Here is a 21,744-nt window from a genome sequence, read left to right on the forward strand (position 1 = left end):
TTCTTATTATACGCAATAATGTTATCACAGCGCTGATAGCCCAGTGGGTAGGGCTTCAACTTTCTTGGGTCCGAGTTCGAATACACGCACCTCTAACTTTTCGAGGTTATGTGCGTTTTAAGCTTCAACGGTGGAGGAAAACATCCAGAGGAAACCTGCATACCTGAGAGTTCTCCATTACGTTCTCAAAAGTTTGTCCAGTCCACCAATCCGCACTTAGCCAGCGTGGCCTTAACACCCTTCACATTACGGGTGACCCGTGCCCGTTAGTTAACAACATCTATACACTTTATTGTTCCTAAAACAATTTGCAGATCTGCCACAACACGTTTCTCTATGACATCGGAGCATCATAGATCAATTAGCCATACGAACAAAATTGCACCGTGTGAACGCAGCCTTAGTAAGTAAAAAAAAAAGGCCACCAAAATTTCCGCAACGCCAATTAAGCTTGTTGATTAACATTTTTTTTTTATAGCAATCCCAAAATAAATTATAATATATTTAGTATAACACGACTAATTTGTTGTGACAAAAAAAAATGAATTATGTATAAATGTGTGGACATGTTACTGGCTAAGGGCGCAGACTTGGCACGCCACGGGTATCCTTTCAGTATGAAAAGGGCATAGGGCTTAGCCCACCACGCTCGCCAAGTGCGAATAGTTAGGACTACATATATGTTTGAAAGCATTATGGAGAACTTTAAGGTATCCACAGGTATCCTCACGATGATTTTCTTCACCGTTAAATCATTTGATATTTAATTGCTCAACTTAACACGGCGGGCGAATAAAAATTTTAGTGGCCGAATTGTGTACAGAGTGAGCGACAATTAAAGACAAGCGACAAATAAAGTGTTATTCTCTTCTTTAAATACTATCCGTTATTTACACGATTTAATCTTTCATTGGAAAGAATACTTAAAATGTCGGTCTACCAGAATACGACAATAGTTTTTAGATTTTGGTCAACTTTGGTTAACTTAAGGGCATTTAAATTCATTACGTACGGAATTTCGCAGCTATATCAATTAATTTATACGACAACCGGTTTTTTTCAATGACGATGTACCCGTTTGCAACATTTCGCAGACTTATTATAATAACCTATTATCATATTCAAATCGTATAATAAATTATTTATGGTCGATCTTTATTGCCATAGACTGACTGCTACGGCTCCGCTCGGCAAGAATATAGAATCCGTCTTCAAAATAACTTGTGGCTTTAAGTGAATGTGTATTGCTTGTATAATGTCTATAATACGTGTGACTTAGAATAATAGCGCGCAATTGTGCCTCGAGTGTACGGATCAACTTAGCATACTAGTATCGTAATGTACTTACTATAATGCTTATTACTATAGCATACTAAAGAAGTCATCATATCAACCCGGCCCACTAAAGGGCATGGGTCTCCTCCCACAATGAGGTGGGGTTAAGGCCGTAGTCCACCACGCTGGCCCAGTGCGGATTGGTGGACTTACAATAAATATACTACGACAATACACACAACGCCATCTAGCCCCAAAGTAAGCGTAGCTTGTGCTATGGGTACTAAGATTACAGATGTTTTTTTTATGAATAATGTTCATAAATACTTATAATATACATAATAACACCCACACAGACATCCATGTTCATCACATAAACATTTTCCAGTAGGAATCGAACCCACAGCCTTGGACTCAGAAAGCATGGTCGCTGTCCACTGCGCCAATCGGCTATCAAATAGCAGTTTTAACTTACTCAAGCAGTGTTATCTTAAAATACATTTTAATGTGATATACCTTACTTTCTCATACATATAAAGGATTTTATATATATAAGAATTCGAATATATATAATAAGGATTACAATACTTAAATTATAGCTGCACACTATTAAATTAGAAGTCTTTAAATAAATTATGTATTCAAATCATGAAATATGACCGAATATTTTACTAACATATATAACTTATATGTCAAAAATCATATTCACGCATAGTTTTTATAACAAGTATTATCAAAAAAGAAAAAAACTCATTAAAATTAACTACTGCCTATTCAGTATCTCAGTGATAAGAAATTGAGTTGGAAAATAAAAAGTTGTCTTCAAGCTTGTTACCTTATTTACCATCACAGATGCACCTGCAATGTCTTCATAGCATTAAGTCAAAGTCAAAGTCAAATATTTCTTTATTCAAATAGGAACATAGATGGCACTTTTGATGCGTACATTACATGTAAAATATGATATAGAAGTGAGTTAAGGCGATAAATAAAAATCATCATCTTCTCCCAAAGTTTTATCAACTCTACGAGCATTGGCGCACGGGTGAAAATATTATCCAAATAATACACGTGTAATAATAAACGGGAGTGAAGCGGTTATAGCCGCCGATCGGTAAGGCATCGGCCTTCGTTTCGTGGAGAATGGGTTCTATTCGCGTTCTTCGTCTTTCTTCGTTATTAATTTAAATATCGCTTGATTTTAACGATGAAGGAATACACCGTTAGGAAACCTGAGTACCCGGGAGTTCTCTATAATGTTCGCAAGGGCGTGTGAAGTCTACCAATTCGCACTTGACCAGTGTGGTAGACTACGGCCTAAGCTCTTCTCATTCTTAGACCCGTGCCTTGTAGTTGGCCGGTAGTGGGTTGATGATTATGATGATTCCCTCATACTGTGCTTTCGCAGGTGGACATTCATTCATTCATTCATCCATTTATTAATTCATTCCATCATTCATTCATTCATACTTTCTTTCATTCATTCATTCATTCATTCATAATTTTTGTCTCCTGTCTGTGTTAAAGGTACATAAGTAGTGTTATTAAAAAAAAGTTACAGACAACGCCATCCGGAACTGGTTGAAAAGTTATTTTTAAAGATTTGAACCAAAGCCTAACACACAAGTCATAAGATCGTAAAATATATAAATTTATGACTTCTGTCGGAAAACCCCATATTAATAAATAACATTATGCTTCATTTTTTATTATGATAAATGAACAACGTGTTAGTAAAAAAATCACAGTCTCGTTTTTAAGCTTTACAGTAAACAAATTTTGCTTTGAGAACCGGAACCGATGTAACTTAATTTTTTGTCCAAAAACGATTAAATGCCAATCATATAGGTGTTTAATATTATATTAAAGAATGGTTTGTTCGGTTGCTTATTTATTTTTAAGACTTTTACACCTAATGCCACACTAATACACAAAACACACTTCGCTAGCTCCAAAGTAAGTGATAATGTTTTTATGAATAAAGCACATTATTGGATAGAAGCAGGCGTTAACTTTGCGGAATTCCATGATATATTGTGAAAAGTAAGCTTAATTTGTTATACTCAGCAATCTGTATGGTGTAATTTATAATTTCTTCAATCTTAAATCTTATATTCCACATATATAGCACAGAAAATTAAGCTTACTTTTCATGGTATACATAATATACATTAATAAATGTTTAATTGCTCTACGGAATACCTTACTTAATTTACCAACTTCCTAAAGAGCTTAGGGAAGTTGTAACAAAAAAAATATTAAACAATATAAAAAAATATTAAATACTAACTTAAACAACATATAACAAACTACATTATCGTCGTCGGCCTACCCTCATTCTAAATGGTAATGTGAATAAGTAACAATGTTGTAAAATAGCGAATGTTAATACTTATCTATTACACTAACCAAGCAAAAATTTGTCAACGGCTGCGTGTACGGAAAAATTATTTTGAGTTTATGCTTACACCTTTAAATAAAGATCTGTGATGTATATTATGTGTGATGAGTTAATAAATAAATAATAAAAAAATATATATCTCAAAAATACGAGACATAAATAAAAGTTTTTAGAAAAAGGAATGTATCACTAAACATATTAACGAATACAATTTTTTTTCCTCGTCGACCATTTCGTTCATTGAGAATATGGTAAATAGAATTTGCGGGAAAAAACTCACAGAGTTCATTAAAATGTAATCGTTAAAATGAATCACTATGAATATTAACTACTATATGTAGGGTTGCATGAAACAAAATTTAAAGAAATAATGTGTTACAGTAAAAAAATTAAAATAATTTTTGTCAAAAATATTTTAAATATTTATGTAAAAAATAGTAATAATATATGTAATTAAAAATAATAAAAAAATTATGTAATAAATTATTTTAATATAGCAATACTATTCGATTAGAAAGATAACAATATAATAAAATATCAGGAACACTACAACTTCTAGTCATCAAAAATTTAATTATTCGTGCACTTTACAAGGTTTCTTTAACAATTCACATCTCATAACGACTAGGTAAATGTTTTTAGCGTGTTTTAAAAACTTTTATTAATCACGATCTCCCAACGGAATTCCCTAGTAGGAAGATGTAGGTGTATCTAAGAACCTATTTTCTGTTCTATAGATTTATTTTGTACTAGTTGTTTCCTACGACCTCGTTCCTCTGACCTCTGACCTCTGAAATAACCACTTTGTAAGAAATCCTATAGATCTCTTGCTCGGTGAAAAACAAATATACGAGTACATCTTACCAGGATACAATGTAGCTTATGTTCTATTCCAGACTTTAATTTATTGCTGTGCATAATTTCATCTAGATATGACGCTCCTACACAATGCGCTATCACCGGAAACGGTGATAGCGCATTGTGTAGGAGCGTCGTACATCGTCCTCACTTTCGGTGGTCAGAGTTCGAATCCTAGCATGAACCTTTTCTAAGTTACGTGCGTTTTAAGTAATTCAAATATCACTTGCTTCAACGGTGAAGGAAAACATCGTGAGTAAACCTGCATGCCTGAGAGTCCGACATAATGTTCTCAAAGATGTGTGGAGTCCACGAATCCGCACTGGGCCAGCGTGGTGGACTACGGCCTTAAACCCCTATCATTGTGGGAGGAGACCCGTGCTCTGAAGTGGGCCGTTAATGGGTTGATGTGATTATGATGTTCAGACGTTTCGGCGTATTTCAGTAACAAATATACATTCAAACATTTGCATTTAAATCTTTAGCATAGATTTATTTTCCGTGATTATTGTCAGCCCTGCCAAATAAAATGTATTTACAAACCGCTTAGTGTAACAACGTGATGTTTATACAATACATACGGTGAATTCTCTTAACGCGCCATCATGGTGAGAAAATGCAGACGCGTTAAAAAAATTCTCACGTACCGTTCATTTAAGGAAATCGCTGATTAATAGGGGTTTTTTTATAAAGCGATTCATTAATTTATAGATCCACATGAACAGCTGTTTATGATTGTAGTATTTAAATATATTCTAACCTAAATCACGCACTTGGTATTTAATTACAAGTGTTTGTTAAATGTCATATTATTTTTTATATCGTATTGTTTTATAGTAATTATTGACGGACAAAGCATCTGACCATCTGATGGTAAGTTGAATACCATGGCCTATTCACAGAGCATACAAGGAGCACGTCCTGCAAACTGCCACCCTGTGTCCATAAATTTGAGGCGTAGGTTTTAAACCTGTGTGTGCCTGTAGCGACACCGGCAACCACATCAATTTGAGGCGTAGGTTTTAAGCCTCATGGGCCTGTAGTTTCACCGGCAACCAAGCCCTTAAGACCGGAACACAGCATTGCAACTATGCTGCTTAGCGGCAGAAATAAGCATGGCGATAGTCAGTGGCGTGCACAGGGTATGCAGATGATATAAAATTGAATAAATCTCCAGTATGAGCTATTAATACTTGAGGGTACGATTTAAATACTTGAGGGTACGATTTTTATAACTCTTACAATGCCTTAAATTCAAATTCAAAATTCAAAATTCATTTATTTCAAGTTGGCCTAATTAATAAGCACTTTTGAAACCTCAAGTAAGTCTGTTTGTAGTGACTCTACCACCGGTTCGGAAGGCCACTCTCCACTTCCACTGAGAAGAGCCGGCAAGAAACTCAGCAAATTGCTCTTTTCCAATATAATTTTAAAGTTTAACAATCTTTAGAATTTTTCTGTTTTGTGACAGATTAGAGCGGAGTGGCCTGCAAGTAGCCTTGTCGTTAAGGAATTCATCAATCGTGTAGTAACCACGATTTGTTAAATTTGTTTTAATATATTGTTTAAACTTCGGTAAAGGTAGATCTAATATTACCTTCGGTATCATGTTATAAAAGCATATACCCATCCCCACAAAGTTTTTTATAGCTCTTACTGGTGATTTTCATAATTAAATATCATCTGCATACTCTGTGCATACCCTCTATGCACGCCACTGGTGATAGTACTTCCCCGGACGAGCTCTGTCACAAAAAGCTCCACTACTATTGGTGTTTATCTGATAATGGAATCCTGCAAGTTAAATTTGACCCACTTCACTTTTGCATGCATAATATTATGTAGTGAAGTCTGTTGTAGAAGAAATATTATTGTGACATAGAGTTTATCTGATGATGGACCTGAATAAATAAATAATAAATAAATAAATATACTACGACAATACACACACCACCATCTAGCCATCTAGCCCCAAAGTAAGCGTAGCTTGTGTTGTGGGTACTATGACGACTGATGAATATTTTTATGAATAGTATACATAAATACTTAGAATATACATATAAACACCCAGACACTGACAAACATTCATGCTCATCACACAAACATTTTCCAGTAGTGGGAATCGAACCCACGGCCCTGGGCTCAAAAAGCAGGGTTACTGCAAACTGCGCCAATCGGCATTCAAAGAACGGTCAAAAAAGGCCGGCTGAAAGACGGAAACTTATAAAAAGACGCAACCCAGTTATAACCACGCCTCGTTTTCCCGTGGCTGTCGTACGAGCCTATTCAGGGAATATACCTAATGTAGAACGGGCAGCGTCCTCCATGATCCTACAACCATCTACTGAAACCACCGACTCGTCTGCCAATGCGTATGGGCCAACCCTTTCGGTGGGCCTTTAGTCCGACATTGGACTGATATAGGTATTTATGATACCGTATTATTGTCTATCGATAAATCACCACATCACTGTTTTATGAATCAGACTTTTACAAGCCAGTTAAACGGAGTACGTATTGGTAGATGTTACTCGAACTGGAATTCTTATTAGCATAGAGAACAGATTAAAATTTTAATATGGTACTACAAACTATATGTCTATGGTAATTATTTATAGGTATGATGTCGGAGTTAACGTATGGTACAGCTGTAATTGTGGCTACACAAAGGTTTAAAGAATCGATTAGGCTTATATCACAGAGCACAGATCTCCTCGCAAAATGAGAAAGGTTTTAGGCCGTAGTCAACAACGCTTGTCGATTGACCGAGTACTTTATATAAACCAATCCTTACAATACGATCTCAAGATGTTAGAATGGCGACCCCCGGACTGATTGTTTATATTATATTAATATTTCTTACATTATTTCTATGTATTTTGTATATATAGTATCTTCAAATTTTATTGTATTAGTATGTAGAATTTTGTTATTATTTAGATATATTAAATATCCTTAGAAGTTATTATGAAGTATATTGTACCTTTATTTGACCTACAACCACAATTAAAACATCTTACTCACATCCTGGGGTAGCTGGAAGAGATCTCTTATAGAGATAAGCTTTCCTTTGTTCACTTCATGTATGTTATGTTCACAATCACAATTTATGGTACATAAATAATAAATAAATAATTAAATTGTTGGCCGACTTCTAACGATGTTTTTTTTTATTATTTCAATAGCGGGCAAACGAGCAAGTGGGTCACCTGATCACCGCCGCCCATAAACATCTACAGCTACAGAGCAGTCACCGATGGGTTGCCGGCTTTTAAGGAGTTTGTTTAACCCTAGATTGTATTTTTAAGGAAACACATCAGATGGGAGATTGTTCCATAATTTGAAGTGCGCGGTAGAAATGATATAAAAGTAAAAAAATTAAGAAATTATAAATTACACCATACAGATTCTCCTGCTTTTCGCGGAGTATAGCAAATTATGCTTAATTTTCATAATTTAGACTTCTAACGAGGTAGACAGACGACATCAAACGAATCGTTGGGAGCCACTTGAATCAAAACAAGCGGCCCAGGGCCGTGGAATTTTAAACTCTCTACAAAATAAGTACCTCTATTTAGCAGTGGACGTCAATCGCTTGAAGAGATGATAATGACAATGTAGTTATAACATATAACAACGTTAAATCTCCTACTGAAATGCTTCTATCCTCGAAAGTTGTGTTAATACCAGTATTTATATACTGCCGCCTTGACAATGACTTTGCAAAATATTCATTACTTATCAACACGTAACTTAGGAACGGTTGAAGTACGTAATAAAAATACTTCCTACTTTAATATCACACCTATTATATAAACCGTTACTGGTTTATCTTAATGTATCGTATTACAAGACGTGTTAACCATTTATGGTGTAAAAAAAAATAGTTATTATAATTAACTAGCTATACCCTGCCACGCTTCGTTGTGGCACATTGTGATTGAGTGGTTGAGAAAAATAGATAAAAATAATCCTTGATGCGTATTATACTAAATATCATGCTAAAATTTCAGCTCGATTGGTGGTGAACTTTTTGAGTTTTTGAAGCGTACGCAAACCAACACAACACATTTTAATATATGCATATAAGATATATTGAAATATTTAGTCTTCGTTTTAGTATCTAGATTACGAGGTTGGACTAATGAATAGTATTCGATTCTTCTATCAGGGCATTCTTAGTACCAATCCAATAGAGTTTGGAAATTGGCGGTGATTCACCCACCCCCGTGCCTCGGTGAGCACGTTAAGCGGTCTGTCCCGCGCCTGATCTCTATTCGATCGAGTCGGATCTGCCCTCCCATCGGATCATGAGATTGAGGGAATATTGCAACTTTGTTTACATAATCGCACAAGTCATTTTAGGGATTGAGTATACGCTTTTATAATATGATTCCCAAGGTAATTTTGGACCTACCAATGTCAAGTTTAAGGAATATGTTAAAACACATTTACAGCGAGGTTACTTTACAATTGATGAATTTATTGATGACAAGGTTGCTTGGAAGCATACCGCTCTGCTTCCGTCTCTCACAAGATAGAAAAATGAATGTTAAAATGTAAGCAACTGCTTTGGTTCTTGCCGGCTTTCGCTCGGCATAATCTGCCTCCAGAACCGTTGGTAGAATCAAACAAACATGCTTATTTTGAATTTTTTTAATAGACTTCAGAATGGTTAAAAAATTAAAAGTACTTGAAAATATAATGAAATAATTATTGTAACACGTGGTTTAAAACAATAGTTCAACAACTTCGATTTCGGTTTGAGTTATCCCTGCAGGAGTTACCCCTTTTTTTATTTTTCCGGGACAAAATGTAGCCTATTTTTTAATCCGGGATATAAGCGATCTCTATTCCAATTTCTAATCTATACTATTGTCGCGTGAAGGAGACAAACTTAGAAATTTAAAATATTCAGATTCATATGAAATAATGAATAATATTTCTATTTATTATAGATGAAAGAAATTGCACAATCGAATATCCTAGAATGTTTAAATGAATCAAACGGCATTGCCATTTTAATATTTTTCTCCCCTTGAACCAAATACTCAGTTTGTGTGTTTATGAATACTTTCGCAATACATTGATTAAAGCCATGATTTTTTTTCTAATCGCAATTTGCATAGGTACTTAATTGATTTGACTTTGAATATTTGAACACGTCTTTTTTAGCGCAAAGAAACATCACTGTTATTAGTAAAAATAACATGATACCAAAATTATGTTAAAAATACGTAATATTATTAAATCTATGTGCAACGAAAAATAATAGAGAAAAGTTCTTGATCATTATTTCCGACTAAATTATCGTGATCCGCCGGAAATATATTTATAAAGGTGTAGAGATAAAATGTTAAAACATATGTATATGGACATTACTGAATCATTCTCATGATATAACCCATTACCGGCCCACTACACGGGTTCCTACAATGAGAAGGGTTAAAGCCGTTGTCCACCACGCTAGCCCAGTGCGGATTGGTGGACAAGCCTTTAAGAACATTATTGAGAACTCTCAGGCATTCAGGTTTCCTCACGATGTTTTCCTTCACCGTTGGAGCAAGTGATATTTTAATTACTTAAATCCCACATAACTTAGTAAAGTTAGATGTGCGTACTTGGATTCGAACTCGACCCCCCGAAAGTGAAGTCGAATTCCTTACCACGGGGCTATCACAGCTTCATTACTGAATAGTTTAATTTGCGACTAATTTATTCTCAACTCGTTGACTCCTTCTCTTATTAAAGCTTTCAATTAAGCTTCCTTTGTAACATTCTTTAACTTTTTTTTTAAATAAAATCTTACAAACTTAGTAGTACGTAGGAAGGTCAAGGAAAGGAATTAGAAACAACGAACAACCTCCTTCGTCAGGTTAAGGTACACTGGAAAAGTCAATTGTGCTATGCTGGTATGACAAAAAGCCACTAACCAAAATAATTAAATTTAAAATTTAAAAACCCATGATACCCAAATACTAAAAGCTGAATAAAAACAATTCGTTAGGTCCTTGGTACCAGTTTGTGGCAGCGGCCATCTTGGACCGATCTTCATCAAACATAGCATAACAGAGCACAATAACCCTCCCGTCTAATTCACCTTACAAACAAAAAAGGGCACAAATTAACATCGGTTTATCAATTCGGGAGATACGAAGTGTCTGACCAACACATAACAACTTGTCGTTTTTGCCTCGGCGGTTAAGAAGAAGCAGTAGTACATAATAATATGTTGAGTTAAGTTCAGTCCAGATTATAATAAGTCGTAGTCTCTGACGTACAATACAAAACCCCAATCACTAAATACCTACATATAATAAAGATCCGTATGAGAACCAGATTGCTAAAGAGAACTCGAATTTTTCCACTGCCCATGTGTTCGAGTTAGAATTAATTTGTTTATTCGTTGCGGTTTTGATAAATAATTTAACATTGTTCCTCGCAGATACAGGTTTTTTGTTTTTGTATTTTTTTTACCCTTTCTTAAGTCTGATCTGTAATCTGTACGATTGTTAATTTTACAATAATTTGCACATACTTATAATACCTCTCAGGTCTTCATTTATTATGCTTGATCTTAGTATGTTTTCGATATTTCAGCAATTCTTCTTTTTAGTCTCAACATTTTAACAGTTTAAGTTTATTGGTTTGTATATTGATCATAATCTTTTCCTTTGTATTTGCAAAATCCTTGTTCTATTTTAATCAGTCTTCTGTTTCGAGGTTCATTAATATTGATACTTAGTGGTATAAACTAGATGACCCTTTGAACTAAAGGATTGTTATCTAAACTGTCAGTTCTCATGCAATTTTCTCGATCATTTCCATATTTTGTCGGTGCCATTCAGTTTATTCTAATTTTCTTTGTTCCTAAACCACCCAATATTGAGGACAAAAATATACTCGTTCCAGCTATTTTAGAGATTTTGATTTTGAGACACGCACTGCATTTGATTTTATATAATAAGATAGATTAACTGAAATGATAATGATTGCCCTGTTCAAATCGGTCCATGCTCTTGATTTACGAAGAAAAAGCTCTTTCAGTATTTTCTAATTTCCACTTTTTCTTTCTCTTATTTGCACAAGATTTAACAAAAATGATTGTCAAAATCAGTTAAGGGATAAGTAGACAACGTTTTTGCGGCGCCTAGCGTTTGAGACTCAGAGCTTTTGGTATTTGGACACGAAAAACGTATTTAACATCGTGTCCCAAAAAGGTCTTGACGTCTGGTGACCAGCTACGAGTAGCGCTTATGTAGTTCAACGGCTAAGTCGAGCTATTCAAAGGTGCAATAGGCACTGTTCAGACGGCTTATTATGTGTTAACTAATTGTAATTATATTTACCCTAAATAAAAAAAATGTTTAGGTATTCAATATAAAATATATAATTTTTCAGTATTTTACAGACGCCTCTTCAAGTTCAAGCTTAATCAGGAAATTAAAAAACCTCGCCATATTGCGGCCAAAAATGGAACTATTTCTTTCTATACGCTTATTCTGTTAAATGTATGGCCATACAAATTTGGCGCCCCCAGAATAGTTTTTTTTATTTTCCGGGTCATGCTTTATAATTAAAATACACGTGTATCTTGTAGGTCAAATTTAATTCGCTTTAATGCGCATAAGGCACATAAATACGCTAAGAAAAAAAATGTCTCATATGTATCAAGTTTGTTTAGATTCCGGAAATATGAGTACACATTTATATATAGATAAAAAAACTTGACCATCGTCCTTGATGTTTTAAAATAGTAGGAACCGGGTTTCAGTTTTATGAACTTTAACTTGTTAAAAACCTGTAGTCAAACATCATTGCCTATTAGAGTTAACGAATATTCATAAACAAAAAGTTGGTGATTATAACTGGGGTTATGGCTTAAACCCGTAACCCTAGCTGAATGGCGATATGCTGATAAAGTCCTGAGATCCTAGATGGGATTGATATGCTGATAGACTGCATATAGATGCATATGATGAGTCTGATTTTCGTTTCTTACTGATGATTATGTTTTAAGTGTTAAAAGATATTGATTTTGACCCTACTTAAAAAAAACATATAGTCCATAATGTTATTTTTTTTGTATATTTGTTAAACGATTTCTCCTCCAATTATAAACCGATTTTGATATTCTTTTTTTATTTGATACCTACGTTTAATGAAAACTTACTGGAGGGATCCTGGAGATGTCTAGGGAAATCTGCTAATATTATAGGAACACGTATAGCAATTTGAGTATTTTTAAAGGAACTTTTGCATTCTCTTTCGAAAAGCCCCATATGGTTAAGTGGAACTGGTGATAAAGTCCATGGATGGCCACCGGAACTATTAAATAATTAGTATAACACGGGTTGCGCTTCGATTATGGTACATGGCTGCTAAGCATTTTACGCTCGTTATTTTGTAAAGGGCTATGAGCAGTTGACATTTTGCAATTATAACTTAGATAATTGCAAAATTATCCACTGAAAAGCATGAAATAAATATTTTCTACAACATTTTTAAGTCGGTTCCGAGTAAAATGTAGAAAAACACTAGAAAGTTACTTTTCTTTTTAGACACTTTAAAAATGGAAACTGATATTACTAATATTCGGATACATTCGAGAAATCAAATCTATTTCGTTGTTAAAATATTTTTAGTTACAAAGAAACCGCGACGGTTTAAAGATAATTTTATAAATCGATTGTTATTGTTGATATAATTTAGCCCAGTTACAGTTAATTGAATTTAAAATGGATTAAAATTGACAATCCCATTAAATTACAATTAATATGATGCATTGTTTCCATTGTTTAACAGGTTATATGTTATTATATAGTTATTTACCTACATATTTATTTATTACGCACGCTTGGAATTTTACTTCGAGCATTCTTATTTTCTTTAAAAATTTAGCATTCCACAAAAATTCAGCCTATTGAATAAGAATTTTGTGTACGTGAATTTTAGGTTAGTTGTGTATGTTTTTTCGTTTACTATTCTATTCCACTGAAAGTACTAACTCTCATATTATATACATGATGCAGCCTTACGTTGAACACACTTGCCTAGAAGATAAATACGCATTATCTAGAATTTTTCATCGTTTTATATATTTACTAGCGTACCCAGCCCGCTTCGCCGGGCTAGATTTTGCTTTATTTTATTTAAACAATAAAATTACATCATTAAATTTTTAATTTAAGTCTCATAATATATTAAATCATTTATTTCTCTCCGTATTCATTCTCTTCTATTCTCTTCTCGAGCGGGTGAAGATCATTATCTACACCCATGTACAACCCAACAATAGAATATCATCATAGTAAATAAAAGCTGTATTTGACAGTTTGACAGTTCAAAAATAGGAGTGCTCCGATCGTCACCAAACTTTACAGGATTACTCGCCAGGTTGATCCGGAGATTCCCAATAGCATGTGAAGTCTACCAATCCGCACATGGACAATGTTGTGGACTACGGGCTTACGGCTGGTATGGATTGGGAAGGGAGTATAAAATGTTTCTTCAAACCAATAACGAATAGTCACCTATGCTATGGGCAGCGGAAAAGACGGAAGCCGGAAGCGCATTTCCGATTTTTGCGGTGCGAATTAGAAACGAGGAAGTTGTACGCTTCCAAGGATATTGATTTTGCCAATATTCTGATTCATTCGAGACAATTATACATCCCCGATATCACGGTCACTGTCTTCTTTAAACAAACTTTTGATGGAGTCTCCCAATTGTGACATATTTGCAGATGACTGGACTAAAATACTACACCAGTTACTTCAGTTTTCTGAAAGAATTTAGCTGGCTACCTATTTAGATTTAATTTAATTTATCTGTGTTTTTTTTATTTTTACTAATTTTTTTGTTTGTTTTAATTTTATTTTTGTTACTATAATTATTAGTATTTCTCTCTTTTTTATTTTTTGTACAATAACTTATAAACTATATACTATGTATAATAAGAATAATAATGTAATTGATAATTAGTGTAAGTGGATTCGTCCTTACTAATAAATAAATAAACTATAGGTACCCCTAATAAATTAGCCCGCTACCATCTTAGACTACATCGAAGAAATATCGTCAGTCATTTGAATGAATAGGTGTCAAGTTTGATGTTACAAAATGCGTGTTGCAGGCGATAGATTATGTTTAGGTATAACCTTGAAATTACGCGATTTACCATATCTTCAATGACAGATAATCGAGGTCGATACTGACAGATAAAATCGTTCACGTAATTTGGGTTCCTTAATCCATAGACACGTTTTTTTAAATGCTTGTCTGCGTGTCTGTGTGTTCGAGCTAATCTTACGGGCCTAATTTTGGTAGCACTTTTAAAAGCAGGGCGACGTTTTTCCAGTGAGTTTATTGTTTGTTTATTGTGAGTTTATTGGAACTCTTTCAGTGAAGTAGAAAAAACCTTTGCAAGGTCAGTGTAAGGCTACTTCACAACCGAGCGATTATAGCTAGTGAAATATAAAATACCATTAAAATTTACCACTTAAACATTATAATCATTAATAATCTAATGAGGAAATAATAAAAATTATGGGTTCGGTAATAATAATAATAGTCAGAAAGAGTAAACTTCCGAAAGGTTTTATATAAACGTGAACGAAACATCTAAAACTACCGCTTAAATATTAAATCAATGACCTCCATAAATAAATAAAAAGCCGTTGCCGATTAAAGATTAAAAGAAGAAAAAAAATATAGTCCCTATTTGCTACAATAATAAAAACATTAGCAACCATATTATGTAAACTACTACTATTAAATTTCATGGTAGCTGATATTCTTAAATATTCCCGACACTTTTTTTTTATATAATTGTTATATTTAAATCATTGTAAATATAGGTTCCAAATAAATAAAAATAAATGACAAATAAGTAGATAACACGCCTTCAAATAACTGTAGAAATATCTATAATATCAATATCTAGAATACCGCATTATTAAAATTAAAACAAAATTAAAATCACTTACATTTAGGCTTCCGTGAGGTTTGTCCATGTCGCCTTTTTGTAAACAATCGGTTAATAATCTGATCTTTTCTGTCATGAAAGTCCAAATCATCATTAAATTTAGTATTAAGTCCTTCACATTCCGACAAATTCGCTTCAAAAGTCGATGTATCGATGTCTCTCCTCAATCGGTTATTTGATAAATCCCTCAGCTCCTTATCATTCGAATTCACTGATGAGTACTGCTTCCCCGTCACTCGGTTCCAAATTTGAACTAATTCTTTCATTTTCTTCAATTCCGAAATTCAAACATAGAACGCACACTAAAACCAGTGATATTTACAGGCACTAATATTAAATACGTGTTAAGCAACAGTTGCTATTTATTACAAAACCGTTGAGTTATTTTATAACAATATAGTTTATCGCACTGATGAAAGTTTACTCGCCTGCCTTTTTATTGTCAATGAACCGGCAAAAAAAAGGTTTTCCAATCTTTTCTTTAAACTTCGCTATTAACACTGAACTTCCCTTTAAAGTTGGTTTTAAACTTTCACTATTCAAAGTTTAAAAAGATATATATTTGTTTTCTGTTTTTTGAATTTCCCGCGCTAACAAACGTCATTACATGCCACAGATGAAAAATGTTTCACCGTATGTCTGCATCGAACAGCCGTCGTAACATCAAGTAAGATAAAACCTCCTTTCGCTTATATTAAATCGACGACCTGTATAGGTGTGTGCGTGATAAACGTCAAAACTAGTTTCGTGCGAAAATCGATTTTATAAAACGGTCACTGTCAAGTTCTTCGGGTGCGATGACGCAGGTTAAAAAGAGTTTTTATCCGAGCTTAAAAATTCCGTAATGGCTTTTAGTTTTTACAAGATATTTTTAGAACAACTTGTCTATTATTAAAATATACTGATGTTTTAATAATTTTTTAATTATGATCTATTTTTATACCTCCATACTAAACTTGACCGAATGATTTTTTTTTTTTTTGAGATGTTCTCATATGCTATTATATTTTATGTTATCTTCAGCAATTAAAAAATAATGAACTATCAATCACGTAGGGTCTATTTAGGTAGATTATAGTTTATTGTCATTCCGAAGAAAAGATAAAAAAAAACTAAACAAACTTCCGTTTGTTACTTAACTACTATTAAACATTAATTACCAATGTTTCAAAATAGATAAATTTAATAATTATTGTTTTTGTCTTTTGAGAAATTCCGTCTTCTAGTTTTATTCAATTTTGTTATAGATTGTTAGATTTGTATATATAATCTATATATTTAAAAGAGAAAGTGTGTGGATATGTTCCGTATAGGCTCCGAAACGGCTGGACCGATTTCAATGAAACTTTCAGGGAATCTCCGGATTGAGCTGGCGAGTAATCGTGTAAAGTTTGGTGACGATCGGAGCACTCCTATTTTTGAACTGTCAAACTGTCAAATACATCTTTTATTTAATATGATGATATTCTATTGTTGGGTGTACATGGGTGTAGACAATGATCTTCACCCGCTTGAGAAGAGAATATAAGAGAATGAATACGGAGAGAAATAAATGATTTGATATATTATGAGACTTAAATTAAAAATTTAATGATGTAAGTTTATTGTTTAAATAAAATAAAGCAAAATGTAGCCCGGCGAAGTGGGCTGGGTACGCTAGATATAAATATAAAAGAAAATACTGTTTTATTTATGATCTTTATCATTTTAGGCCATCATAGAAATTATAGAAAACAAAGAAAAAAATATTAATATTAGATTTTTGGATCCTTCTCATTTGGTTCCGTCCCAGAGTCCCTCACCGCCCACTGAGTGACTCTGTAAGAAGTCACACAAAATTCCTACGTCTTTGCTATACCAGTAGGAAATACGTCAGAGTCGTCTATTTAGATATTTAGATAATAATATAGTTTTATCACATACGTCACTAACCTATGAGACATTCATGAATAAAAGATGCTGCATAAAGATTAGCGCACACTATATCAGATATTTTCAACCGGACTTTACGCTACTTTACGGATTGTACGCTACGTAGGATGATTTTCTGAGTTGTGAAATAATTTCACAAAAAAACAAGGTTAAATTTTCTTAGAAAAACATTAAAGCAATATAATACAATACAGTATTCGAGCTAGCAAATAGTATTGAACCAAAAAATAAATCCACTGCCATCGTTAATAAAATACAATAATATTACTTCTATTCTTATTATTCTTTAATCTATTTTTACCTAAACACTTAATATGGAACCAGCGAAATTTTGTTCAAATAATTATCTTAAAATACTGTAGTTTTAATGCTATATGCTATACATATGCTATGCATAGTATAGCATATACCTATGTAGTAACATAGTGCTAAGTAAAACTGACTGTTTTGTGGCACTAGGGTAACAAAAATTTTTATGGGTTTTTTTTAGAAAAAGTAAGTTGTCCTGAATTAACTGGGAAGTCTAAATAACTTACGCGCAAGTTATTTTTTGAAACCTCTCTGGACCGATATCCTTGTATTGTACTGCTCCAGGAAAGAAAGTATTCTATAACCATCTCGAGAATGCAAACATTTATTTTGCCAAGACTAGTGCACTAAGATTTATTAATAAATAAGATGTTTCGTGTAAAATTGAAAATAACAACAAAACAACACACACAGTGTTTTTGAAAGCAACATCAACAGCTTCATTAGAAATAAAAACACGTCACGTGCTCATATCGTTAAAATACTTAAACGAGGCTAGGAAATATATTTAACGAGCAATTTCCGTTATAAATGTGTTTCCGACATCACAAAACAATAACACAACACTTAAAAATTAATGCGCGTCATGCTTTATTAACGCGTTTTCCTACAAACGCCATGAGTCGTCACAAAACGTCACATAATAAGAAAGGCTTGGCATTGATTACACGCCCATTACACGATTTAATTGAATTGTAACTGAGAAAACCATAACCTGGGAAAATTAGGTTGATGTTGCATGGAAATTTTTTCACTTATGACGTACGTGGATTAAATTGAATAGGGATAACGAAAAACCCAGAACTTTCGTTATTCACTTTTGTGAAGCAAAAAAGAAAATATTGTATGACGCCAGTGAGCATCGACGTCAGTAAAAATCTAAGTATACTGGGTATTTATAGATATATATATATATAATATTATATCCCTATCCCCACTATCCCTATTAATTATTTACTTTCTTTGAGCAAAAAAGAGTTATGCCTTCAGCTTTAATAATAAACTGGCGATATCGATAAATGAAAGCGGTTTTAGAAATTATGATTGTAATATAATCGGTGCTTGTTCGACCCAGCGTTAATGTAAACTTGAGCTGAGAAAATTTCTATGGTATCTAGTAGTGCTACTAATAATGGGATATCTGTTTGGAGAGGCATTTAGTCGAGGAGTGGGACTGTTGTAGGCTATTGATGATTTTAGCCTCTCCCAACTGGAGGGTTATACCATAATCGCCACGCTAAGCAGAAGGGTTGGTGATTGAAGTGGATGAAAGTGGTAGCACAGAGGAGGCTGCTGCCCGTTCTGTTATATTCCCTTAGTCGCCTCGTACGACACCCGCGGGAAGAAGTGGGGTGGCAACAACTGTTTTCTTGATTGGGTTCTTACTGACAAGGTTGCGTGGAAGCAAGCCACTCCGCTTTCATCTCTCACAACTTCACAAGATAGAACAATTATTGAAAAATTGGAAAATGATGTTAGAAAAGAGCAACTCAATGAATGAATGAATACACTTTTATTGTACACCAAAGAAATAAAGTAGTTACAGAGGTATAAATACATATCAAGAGAGTACAATTTGGTGGCCTTATCGCTACATAGCGATTACTTCCAGGCAACCAATGGCGTAAAAGGAAAAAACATAGAAAAGAGGTAGGTGGTGCAATAAATAAGATTTATAATTATACAAATATATAAATAAAATATACATATATAAATATACCTATAATACAGCAGTCAACTGCTGAGTTTCTGGCCAGAATCTTCTCGGTAGAATCTGCCTTCCGAACCGGTGGTAGAGTCACTACAAACAGACATACGTGACGTTTCAAAAGTGCTTATATAGGCCTACTTGAAATAAATTAATTTGAATTCTGATCTGTCACCTCACGGCTACAATAACTATTTACAAATAAGTACTATAATTTCAGACTGAATTCTCATTATTTAAATTAAATAGGTAACATAATATGCTGTTACCTCTGGATGAACAGCTCTCTTATGGTGCAAGAGTTATCACAATAGGTTCATTAGTTCCAGAGTTCATCGATTAGAAATAAACAAACAAACAAACAAATCTTTTCTCATTATAATATCAGTATAGATTTACTAAAGTATTTTAAGCCCAACCCGGATAAGTGTATAAGTTGAAAATCGGAAATGATAATTTAGAATAATAATTAAAAGATTATTATTCCGAATTAAGAATCGTAAAATAACATGCTTTTATAACCAAACATGTTTTAGAGATGTTTCATATTTACCATAATTAATTACATTAAGTCTTTTCGAGTTATTTGGTCACAATAATAGTAATATATAAGGATATTTAATATTTATGTATGTATATACTAGATTTGCTTAGAAACGGTGATAGCACAGTGGGTCGAACTTCGACGGGGCGAGTTCGAATCCCGCACGCACCTCTAACTTTTGTAAGTTAGGAGTGCGTGCGGGACTTACTTAATTTTTTGATTTTTTAATTGCTTCAAAACGCAACGTGCGTGCGTACTTTAAACGCACGTAGCGTTTTGAGCAATTAAAATATCACTTGCTGAAACCTGTATACCTGAGAGTTCTCCATAATGTTCTCAAAGGTGTGTGAAGTCCACCCATCCACTAGGCCAGCGAGGTGGACTACGGCCTTACCCGTGCCCTGTAGTGGGATGTTAATTGGTTGATAATATGATGATGATGATGATACTAGATTTGTTTAACAGTGAAACATATTTTTCAAATCATTCGCTGCTTTGTAACAACATGACAATGAAAACAGTATTTTTTGGGGAACCCAACGTCCATCAGTTAGTTAGTCCGCCTATTGCCACTTCAGCTTCGCAACTCGTTGATGTTAGTCGGTAACTCTAGTACTTCTACCGATCTACTAACTTCTCATTTGATCACGTCGAGATACTCCAAGCATCACTGTCTCCAACGCTCGCTTAGTTATTTGACCCTCGCTTAGTCATATGAGGCCCATAGTAAGCGACCATGTTTCAGAGCCGTAAGTCATCACTGGCAACACGGAATGTTGACAGACTTTGGTCTTCAGGCACTGAGGAATTTTGAACAAAAAGATGTGACGAAGTTACTTATTTACTTTACTATTATTATTTAACAAGTTACCGCTATTAAACACGCAATTATAGTATTACATTAACATTATTGGACTGAATGGAAATCTTTTTACTTATGACGTTTGATGTGCAATTAAATTAGTTAAAGAAAAACCCAAGATACCTCGTCAGTTTTCAACTTATGACGTCACTAACTAATGATCTTAAATGTGTATTAACGTACTAAGTGATCGCCACGATTCCGTCCCGGTATACATTTTGACTTCATGACCTGAGATTGGAATAAATAAGTAGCCTATATTAATAATAAAATTTATCACAAAGCCCATAAAAACAACCCATAATAATTGCACTGTTGTTTTTTTTAATTTAATAGAAAATTGCAAGTATTAATAGTAGTGGAAAATGCACTCCTATGAGTTTTACAGTACCTCCACAATATTCTAAAATAATATGTATGCTAAACTAAACTGAATTTACCAATAAAAGTAGTAGATCGCTTCTAAGCGACAGGGCTGTCTTTTTAATTCTGCTTCTGTCTTCTTTATCTATATTGGATATTGGATAGAAGCAGGCGTTACTTTGCGGAAATCCATGATATATTATCAAAATTAAGCTTAATTTGCTATACTCCGCGAAAAGCAGGAGAATCTGTGTGGTGTAATTTATAATTTCTTCAATCCTTATACCCCAAACAGATCTTCGGCAATATACCCTCTACGCACGTTTCGCTCCGAAACCGGAGCATCATCAGGAGATGTTGACTTTACAATGAATAATTGTTAAGACAATCTAATTCTTTATCTATTCTTCTTTTATTTCTATTCATTGTTGTGGTGTGCTATTAAAGAGTATAAATATATAAATCAACGAGACATCTTAGTGTTACAAAACCTAATTAGTCAGTA

General features: G+C 33.8%; 1 protein-coding gene across 3 annotated transcripts in view; it reads right to left on the bottom strand.

Moving 5' to 3' along the window:
• The window catches only part of LOC120627833 (scavenger receptor class B member 1-like), a 94,120-nt gene that overhangs the window by 48,835 nt on the left and 23,541 nt on the right, over positions 1–21,744 (bottom strand). The window contains exon 1 of one of the 3 annotated variants that reach the window (XM_039895905.1): positions 15,523–16,170. The exons of the other annotated variants lie outside the window; for them this stretch is intronic. Within the exon in view, the coding sequence (XP_039751839.1) occupies positions 15,523–15,787 (265 nt within the window). The 5' untranslated portion in view covers positions 15,788–16,170. Of the gene's footprint in view, positions 1–15,522; positions 16,171–21,744 lie in introns of those variants that run through there. 3 annotated transcript variants of the gene reach the window in all.

The sequence above is a fragment of the Pararge aegeria genome, chromosome 12 (assembly GCF_905163445.1).
Source record: "Pararge aegeria chromosome 12, ilParAegt1.1, whole genome shotgun sequence".
NCBI lineage: Eukaryota > Metazoa > Arthropoda > Insecta > Lepidoptera > Nymphalidae > Pararge > Pararge aegeria.